This window comes from Salmo salar, chromosome ssa01, assembly GCF_905237065.1.
Source record: "Salmo salar chromosome ssa01, Ssal_v3.1, whole genome shotgun sequence".
NCBI classification, from domain to species: domain Eukaryota; kingdom Metazoa; phylum Chordata; class Actinopteri; order Salmoniformes; family Salmonidae; genus Salmo; species Salmo salar.
In genome coordinates this window covers 153,657,061-153,667,075 of record NC_059442.1, presented here as the reverse complement: position 1 = coordinate 153,667,075, position 10,015 = coordinate 153,657,061, and the positions used below count along the sequence as shown (strand labels likewise).

Here is a 10,015-nt window from a genome sequence, read left to right as displayed (position 1 = left end):
TAAAAACAATTGAAATATTTATTTTGAACCTTTATTTAACTAGGCAAGTCAGTAAAGAACAACTTATTTTCCACGACGGTCTAGGAACAGTAGGTTAACTGCCTTTGTTCAGGGGCAGAAAGACACATTTTTACCTTGTCAGGTCAGGGATTTGATCTAGCAACCTTTCGGTTACTGGCCCAACACTCTAACCACTAGGCTACCTGCTGTGGTTAGCTCATACAGATCCTAATATCAGTGAATCAAGACTTCAGAATGTTTTGTTGGACAATTTTATGAGAATGATCCATGGGCAATATAGACCTCTGGGTCAATGCATGAAACATTCATGAAATTCCTAGTTTTCCCCCCAGTTGCTTTCTGTCAGGGAAAAATAGTTAACTGTGAAGCTACATTAGACAGCTGCTAACACACCTATGTTGCATATTATTTTGAACTATGAGCTTAAATAGTGTTTCATATAATTCCTAAGTGATAGAATATCGCTTGTATGCCTGTAGTGTTTGATTCATTTTAACAAAAGCTGGTTCATTTGTACGTGTATGTGGATAGTACCTATGCATTGGTTAAAGTGACCTGCAATAGTGTTCTTGCTAGTTACCCTGTATGATGTATATAGAAAATAAAATATGCCTAACTGAGAACCGATCATGGGTGACCATTTTACTGATTGAAATGATTTCCAATCCAGAGATAATGTGCGAGATACACTACTGTAAGAGGTGTGGCCAAACAAGCTAACTCAATGCATTATTGTTCACCAAAAGATTCAACCAAAAAAAACAACAGTAGCATGTTGCTGAACAACACATTTGAACCTGTGATCAGTTGTTGGACAGAAGATTGTATCTCCTATCTGACTAAGGAAAAAGGCAAATATTTGCTTTGTGTGCTGTGTTACACACTATTAGTCCCTGAATCAAGACATTATCCCATCACAGTCCTTAAACCTTTAACATGCTGCTTCCATGGGTCAGAAGGCTAGATCACACTAGGATTTGTAGTCGAAAACAAACATTCTGAAGCGGCATAGATCAACCGGGTTCTAGATCAATTCAGGTTCCAGAAGAGAACACCAACAATAGATAGGTTCTAAAGCACCGTAGCCTTTCTTTAGGGCCCAATTCAATTCGTATCACAGAAGTTCAGCGCAATAGCGTGATTTAAATGTTAAAGTAATTTCCGATTGACCGACGTGTATCGTTTACCGTGAATGTAGTCTCCACGAAAGCGGGAACATTACCTTTGAATTTCAATTGCACTACAGCGCTGAACTTCCGAGAGATGTATTGAATTGAGCCCTTAATCTGTTTTTCTTCTCATGATATACACAACCTGTAGCAACCTGTGACTGTTTGATTACAAGCAAATTTGTAGAATGCCCCAAAAGCTGATCAGATAGTTCATCTCATCTGTGCACTGAAAACTGTTGTTAGGATTCACTGTGACATCATAGTTCTATGTCCTCTGTAAACATGCAATGTTGTCAATGTTTGTTCAAACTGTTCAGTTGGAAACTTGTTCATATCTCAAGTAACCCATATAAAAGAGGACTCCCATCTTTGGGTACACTGGATGGATATACATTTGGGATTACTGTCCCAATGGCCAAATGTCCAATTGCCAGTGGCACAAACAGAGTAAGATGACTTGGGAAATTCCAAAAACTACAATTCCACATTCACTAATCGCCCAGGTTTCCTGAAAGGCGGATTGGCTAAAATGGTACATTCCTTTTCCTACTTGCCAAAAATGGATACCCCAGTAACCAGGACAACAAAACATTACAAAAAAATGAATGAATAACCCCCAAAACGTATTAAAACAACAGCTAAACCTTTACATTAACTAAAATGTCATGGAAAACTAAATTCACACTATAAAAGGACCAAATTACATAAAATCTATAGTTATCTATACGGACACATTTCATCAAATAAGACATTAAAGATGCAGCAGTTTAGATCCATAAATAAACCCAGTAACAGAGAGGGAGAGGTGGGGTTAAAGAGAAGAGATGCGATGGTGGGGGAGGGGAAGAGGGGTTGACATCTTTGTCCCTTGGTTAAGGATAGTGTTCCTCCTCTGTGAGACCGGAGGGATGAGCCATGTCACTATATTGACCCGTCAGTCATCCCGGTCAGCTTCTCCTCATCCCCCAGTTTCTGGTGATTCAGCCTGGCATAACTCACCGCATCGCCCCTGAAAGAAACAGAGTGGTGGAAGAGAGAGAAAAATGGACGAAAGCATGACACCACAGAGGAAAGGGGAGATGTTAGATATAATGTTGAATGAGAGAATTTACAGGGTTACTTTTTGCCACTCAAAGTTATGAGAGTATGGAATGAAGCTGTTATCTCCTGTTACAAGATGTTATATTATTTTAAATGTAATGCATATTATTACTGATTAATAACACATAAACATCTAAATGTTGATTAAAAATGCATGTTCATTTGAACTGAAAGGGGAGAAAGTGTGAGAAAGAGGGGCGAGAAAGAAACAAATTCAATCTCAAGTACACTATGTAGGCCTACACACATATATTCAAATCGAAATCTTATCACAAAAGTATGAATAGAAAAGCCTCACTTTTTGCCCAGGGAGGCGAGACCATAGAGGACTCCTGTAGCGAAGGCAATGGCATTCCCAAACAACGTGGTGATGGAGAAGCTCAGGAACATGGGAAACAGTGCCATCCTGGAAATACAAGAAACAGGGATTGATTGAGTGGTTGATTACAGAAAACTTGAAGTGTGTTTTTCAACTGGTTAAAAGGTCATTTAAAATGCAGGCCTAGACAATAGACAGCTGAGTCATGTGAAGACAGCAGGTCTCAGTCCAGTTCTTACCCGCAGTAGAAGAAGGCTTTCTGCCATGGCTTGAATTTGTCAGCTCTAGCTGCCACTGCGTTTGCAAACTCAATGAACTGGCAGCAGAATGGGACTTCACACAGGAACAGCACAAAGGCATTCAACCTTGAAAAAGAAGGAGGACATTAGCACAGTGATGGATCTTTATACACACACACTCTCTCTCTCTCTAATATATGTAGGCATGTATGCAAAACTAAAGCCTTGGCTAAGGATCATATTGTGCAAGACAAACTTACACCATCCATACTCCAGCAGCGATGTTTAAAGGGTTGACAGTGACACACATCCACACTCCTGAGATGGCACATGCTTCAGTGGGAGAGAAAATATTATATTACATGCAATGTTACAGTTATGATAATGCAACCAGATCAAGTACAGACAGGTATAAATATGCATGTGGACGCTTCAGGCATATAGGGTTACCATGAATACCAACTTACCAGAATAAAGGAGGCTTTGTTCCAATTTAGAAATATGACAAACAGTGCTATTACCCTGACTGGGGACGTTATTCATCCACACTTAAATCAAATATAGCCTAACTGGAAACTACAAGGGCCTGAATTTCCGTTTAAACAAACATGAGTGGTTTTGATAGCAGGAGCACCAGAGGATCAGCTCTTCTCCTCTGGCAAAGAGCCATAGAATACGAGCCAAATAGGAGGCAGATGAGTATTCATCTGAGTTTACAGGCCCCATGCTAAGATCCTGCTAGGCCCCTGATATACATTGCCTGGTCGGCTCTGCTGGGTGCTGCTACCAGTCCAGTGGCCACACTGTGAGCATGGGAAGGGACCCAGACAATGAAAAGATGGGATAATTACACACATGCCATCCATTGTACTCTGTAGTACACACACACACATATATACAGACTTGAATGAATAAATTAATTCACACAGCCCACTAGTGTCTTAAAGTTGAGACAGCTCATCTTGTCTTTTGTACCCAACTTTGATTTTGGCTAAATGATTAACTAGTGGGGCTAGAGTTGTATTGGTTTGAAACCATTAAAGCTTGAAAACACAGCTCAGGATTTCTATCTAGAGAGAAACATCACGCTAACCTCATGCTAGTAATGACATTGGAGATCCCATACAAGTGTGATTAAATTAAATGGCTGCCACTGGCAACAAACTCCCACAGTACCCGATGAGACCATTTGGCTAGCTAGCACACTCATGCCATACACCCACAGAGACGCCCACACACAAGCACTGCTAGTCTCAGAGACACACATATGCAGTCTACTCTGCAGTAGCTAAAGTCAGAGGAATCATTTACAGTGCCTTCAGAAAGTATTCATATCACTTGACTTAGTCCATATTTTGTTGTGTTATAGCCTGAATTCAAAATGGATTACATAAGATTACTTTCCTTACACATCTACACACAATACCCCACAATGACAAAGTGAAAACATGTTTTTAGACATTTTTGCACATTTATTGAAAATTAAATACAGACATATTTAATTTACATAATTATTCACACCCCTGAATTAATACTTTGTAGAAGCACCTTTGGCAGCAATTACAGCTGTGAGTCTTTCTGAAAGTCTCTAAGAGCTTTCCACACCTGGATTGTGCAAATAATTGCACATTATTGTTTTCAGGATTCTTCGAGCTCTGTCAAATTGGTTGTTGATCATTGCTAGACAACCATTTTCAGGTCTTGCCATATATTTCTGCAGTAGATTTCAATCAAAACTGTAACTTGCCAACTCAGGAACATTCACTGTCTTCTTGGTAAGCAACTCCAGTGTATATTTTGCCTTGTGTTTTAGGTTATTGTCCTGCTGAAAGATGAATTAAATCTCCCAGTGTCTGGTGGAAAGCAGACAACCAGGTTTTCCTCTAGGATCTTGCCTGTGTTTAGCTCCACTCCATTTCTTTTTTATCTTGAAAAACTCCAGAGTCCTTAATGATTAGCCACATACCCATAACAACACCCACCACTATGCAGTATGCTTGAAAATATGGAGAGTGGTACTCACTAATGTGGTGTATTAGATTTGCATCAAACATAACACTTTTTTGTATTCAGGACAAAAAGTTGCCATTTTTTTAGTTGTTGTATTAATTCAGTGCCTTGTTGCAAACAAGATGCGCGTTTTAGAATATCTTTATTCTGTACAGGCTTTTTTCACTCTGTCAATTAGGTTAGTATTGTGAAGTAACTACACTGTTGTTGATCCATCTTCAGTTTTATTCTATCACAGACATTAAACGTAACTGCTTAAAAGTCACTTTTGGCCTCGGTGAAATTCCTGTGCGGTTTATTTCCTCTCTGACAACTGAGTTAGGAAGGACGCCTGTATCTTTTTAGTGACTGGGTGTGTTTATACACCATCCAAAGTATAATTAATACCCTCTCCATGCTCAAAGGGATATTCAATGTCTGATTTCTTTATTTTGACCCATCTACCAATAGGTGCCCTTCGTTGCGAGGTATTGGAAAACCTCCCTGGTCTAAGTGGTTGAATCTGCGCTTGAATTGTACTGCTCGACGGAGGGTCCTTACAGATAATTGTATGTGTGGGGTACAGAGATGAGAGAAACTATTATTGCACACAGAGTGAGTCCATGCAACTTATTATGTGACTTGTTAAGCAACATTTTACTCCTGAACTTATCCAGGCTTAACCATAGCAAAGGGTTCATTCTTATTGACTCAAGACATTTCAGCTTTTCATTTTTTATTAATTTGTAAAACTAATTCCACTTTGACATTATGGGTTATTGTGTATAGGCCAGTGACACAAAATCTCAATTTAATCAATTTTAAATTCAGGCTGTAACAAAATGTGTAAAAAGTCAAGGGGTGTCAATACTTTCTGAAGGCACTGTAGGACATATCCTATCCTGAGCTCGGATTCAACAGCATGCTGAAGTATACAGAGCCAATTTAAAATGCAGCGGTCCAGCATGTGAATGTGATACAGCGACCACTACTCCGGTATCATAGCTACAGCAAGGCAGGGAAGGGATAGGTGGGAAGGGAGGGCAGGGATGCGAATGGCCTACTGCTGGGGAACTGCAACGCAGGCAGAAACAGCACCTCTGTCTGTCTCGCACGGAATACTCTACTCTAGTTAACATTATAAAATAGAAGCTATCACTGGACATAGCTTATGACTTATTGTGCCAGCCAGGCAAGCAGAAAGCCTATGACCCAAGGAGATATGTGACAACCAGGAGAGCAGACAGACAGTGCCAACTTCCAGCCTCTTGGTTCCTGTAAGGAATAATGTGAACATGTGACTAATGGGTTATTGTTGTACAACGAGATGCTGGGGTAGAGTGATGTGGCAGTGCTTTGTCTGGGCAGATAGAGGCGCTCAGTAAGAACACTGAAGGCCTTGACTAAACACTGTAATATTTTAAAGACAGCAGATCAGCAGAGCTTCCTAAAGAGAGTATAGCCTCACACTGTCACTGCATGCACTTCCGTCATGTGCACGTGCCTTCAGTCATGAGAAAGTATGCATGCATCGCATGTTAATTGAAGTCAGCTAGCATTTACATGGTTTTGTGCCTGTGTCAGGTGATAGAAATGTAAACTTCCGTGCCGTCGCACTAAAAGGTTGGGTACATTTATTTTATTTTTTAATGATTGCAACATTGCCGCAAAAATGGAGGAGGCAAGTGGAAGAAGGTAGAGAACTTGTCTGTCTGCCATATATTAAATTAGCAGAATTGTCTGGAAAATATTGGATCTAAATAGATAAATACAGACCAATAAATGTTGATATTTTGTCTCAAGTTTCAACCATCTGAAGGACCAACACCACAGACAACCGGTAGAGTGAGTTGAAATGCAATTGTATTCAACATTCAGGCTGTGTATACCATCAGCCTAAAGTCAGCAGGTGAAACCACTGACCTGTGATAAGGTAGAGACAAAAAGGATTAGCCACAATAGTGGAATTTGCAGTTCACCTTCAAAACAAAAACTTCCCCATTGAAATTGATCCTAACAGACATAAATAGTAGAATAATTCCGTCTAGATAATGCTAAATAAGGTTGGAATGTACCGTAATTTCCAGACTATTAAGCGCACCTGAATATAAGCCGCACCCACTGAATTAAACATTTTTTATTATTTTGAACATAAATAAGCCGCACAAGTCTATAAGCCACAGGTGCCTACCGGTACATTGAAACAAATTAACTTTACACAGGCTTTAATGAAACACGGCTTGTAACAAAAATAAATAGGCTTTAACGAAACACGGCTTGTAACAAAAATAAATAGGCTTTTTGCACTGAGTCAATTCCTCACGCTGCTGTTTCCAACGTCTTATCATCGACTCATTAAGACCAAGCTCCCGTGCAGCAGCTCTATTTCCTTTTCCAACAGCCAGATCAATCGCCTTCAACTTGAAAGCTGCATCATATGCATTTCTCCGTGTCTTTGCCATGATGAGGGTGACAAAATGACTACCGTAATCAGAATGATGGGAAGTTTGAGAGCGCTCGATTTAATCTAAACAGTAAACCAAAAAGTTGTTTGACCTTAACCCGTTCGGCAATTTCATTGGTCTAATGAAAGATTCATGCCGCCAAAAAACTGAGCACGTCACAGAATGTTTTTTTTTTTTAAATTAAAAAAAATTGAAAGCGGGAAAAATCCATATATTAGCCGCGTCATTGTTTAAGCCGCGACGTTCAAAGCTGGGAAAAAAGTTTCAGTTTATAGTCCGGAATTTACAGTAGTTACATAATATAAACAATAATTAGACAATAAACAGTAAAATAATCCCACTGTGGATGCACTAGACCGCATAATTGCATTGGGGGCATACATATGCACTGTACATATAGCCTTACCTATGGAGTATGCACCCATGAAATGGGGTATCACCCTACTCAGCAACACCCACAGATCACAACTATGTAGTTTAATTAATTGATGATTTAAGAAAATAAATAGTTATGTAACAACGTTCCAACCTTGTTTAGCATTATCTAGTCCACATATGGCATTATTACACTATTTGGATCTGTTTGGCTCAGTTACAATGGGGGACTCTTATTTTGAAGGCGACCAGCAAATTCCAATATTGAAGCTACCTTCACACAGGTATCCAAATCCCAGACAAAAGTCCTCCATTGAAACGGATCCCAAAAAATAGTGGAATAATGCCATATTTGGACTAGATAATGCTAAACAGGTTGGAATATTGATAGATAACTTAAAAATAAATACAATAATTAATAAGTAAACTCTACATAGTTGTGATCTGTGGGTTTTGCTGAGTTGGGTGATTCCACTGTGGATGTGTTAGACAAAATAATTGTACAGCCTTAACTATGGAGTGTGAACCGATGAAACGGGGTATCAGCCCAGTACTCAGTGAAAGCCACAGATTACCATTCCAAAGAGTTTACACAAATATTAGTGTCACGGCTCTTATTGTGGGACTTTGTAGGAAATCACCTACCTGTGTGTATTAGACATTCAAATTGGACTGTCAATCACAGTAGTTATGAAAACGCTTAGTTAGTTTTTACTTACATACTCCGCCCAGGACCCCAACGATTTTACAGAGCCATCGGTACCACCATGTCATACCATCATCGTCGGTGACAGGTTTCGGAGCTGCCGCCTCGTCGATGTTCATTTTGGCCCAGTAAATGATTCAGCGACTCGCCTCAGTCAATTTAACAATAGCCAATACCGGCTGTGGCTCACTTGGACAACGAAAACTAGCGTTAGTTAGCCAACGTCAATGGTCTTGTTGATAGTTGAAGAAATCACAGAGATTTTTGTTTTAATGATAGCTTTGATCTGGTCTATACTCTGGCTTGCTAAATAACAAACTATGGTTATCAACGGAACATTGTTTTGTTGTCAAGATAGCTGACAGCTGAACATTAGCTATGAAGCTAGCTAACTCTGCTGTCCCTGTCGCCAAAGCAAAGTCTGATGTTGGCTTCTGTCACACCGCTAACCTCCACCAACAAAGTTGGAACTTACTAAACTATTTTTTCAAATTAGGCAGCTACAGCTACCACTATTCAATTACACCATTCACAAATTATCGTTGTAACGACCTGCTTTGTCTTAATTTGTCCCTAATCTGATATTTTGTCCCGTCTTCTCGGAGGATCCCGCATGTTCGTCCGCGTTGCATTGTGGGTGGGACTAAAATAGGGTACGTCACTGTTTGTTTACATGTGGGTGTGTTCCAATCCAAACAGTTCGGTGGATGCTGCACAGCGACACAAACAAATCCTGTAATATGTTGTTTTTATCCCTAATTAATAATGAGCATTTATGTATTTAATTATGATTTGCCTGAGACATATGAAGCTCCTACTTTTGCCAAAGACTCCAGCCATCCTAGTCATAGACAGTTCTCTCTGCTACCGCACGGCAATCGGTATCGGAGCGCCAAGTCTAGGTCCAAAAAGGTTTAACAGCTTCTACCCCCAAGCCATAACACTCCTGAACAGCTAATCAAATGGCTACCCGGACTCTTTGCATTGACCCCCCCCCCATTTGTATACTGCTGCTACTCTCTGTTTATTATCTATGTATAGTCACTTTACCTACATGTACAGTACCAGTCAAACACACATACTCATTCAACGGTTTTCCTTTATTTTGTACTATTTTCTACTTTGTAGAATAATATTGAAGACATCAAAACTATGAAATAACACATATGGAATCATGTAGTAACCAAAAAAGTGTTAAACAAATCAAAATATATTTTATATTTGAGATTCTTCAAAGTAGCCACCCTTTGCCTTGATGACAGCTTTGTATACTCTTGACATTCTCTCAACCAGCTTCATGGTGAATGGTTTTGCAACAGTCTTGGATAAAATATATTTTGATTTGTTTAACACTTTTTTTGTTACTACATGATTCCATATGTGTTATTTCATAGTTTTGATGTCTTCACTATTATTCTACAACGTAAAAAATAGTAAAAACTGTAGCCTCGTTACTGTTATTTTATTGTCGCTCTTTAATTATTTGTTAGTTTTCTATTTTCTTCTTTATTTTTTTTACTTCAGTTTATTTTAGTAAATACTTTAACACGTATTTTTTATAAAACTACAGTCGTGGCCAAAATATTTGAGAATGACACAAATATACATTTTCACAACATTTGCTGCTT

At 39.2% G+C, this 10,015-nt stretch overlaps 1 protein-coding gene across 1 annotated transcript; it reads right to left on the bottom strand.

Moving 5' to 3' along the window:
• Positions 1-256: 256 nt before the first annotated feature.
• LOC106568729 (calcium channel flower homolog) lies at positions 257-9,021 on the bottom strand. The gene is made up of 5 exons (XM_014139325.2): positions 8,401-9,021; positions 3,113-3,185; positions 2,853-2,978; positions 2,593-2,700; positions 257-2,202 (listed from the first exon to the last, which is right to left on the bottom strand). The coding sequence occupies exons 1-5, from the start codon at positions 8,504-8,506 to the stop codon at positions 2,115-2,117; spliced, it is 501 nt and encodes a 166-aa protein (XP_013994800.1). The 5' UTR covers positions 8,507-9,021; the 3' UTR covers positions 257-2,114.
• Between the last annotated feature and the right edge of the window lie 994 nt (positions 9,022-10,015).

Coding starts and splice junctions, on each gene's coding strand:
- LOC106568729 (XM_014139325.2), bottom strand. CDS start 8,506: ATGAACATCGACGAGGCGGCAGCTCCGAAACCTGTCACCGACGATGAT. Junction 2,979..3,112: donor GCTGCTGGAGTATGGATGGT/GTAAGTTTGTCT, acceptor TTCTTTTTCAAG/GTTGAATGCCTTTGTGCTGT. Junction 2,203..2,592: donor CTCGCCTCCCTGGGCAAAAA/GTGAGGCTTTTC, acceptor TGTTTCTTTCAG/GGGCGATGCGGTGAGTTATG.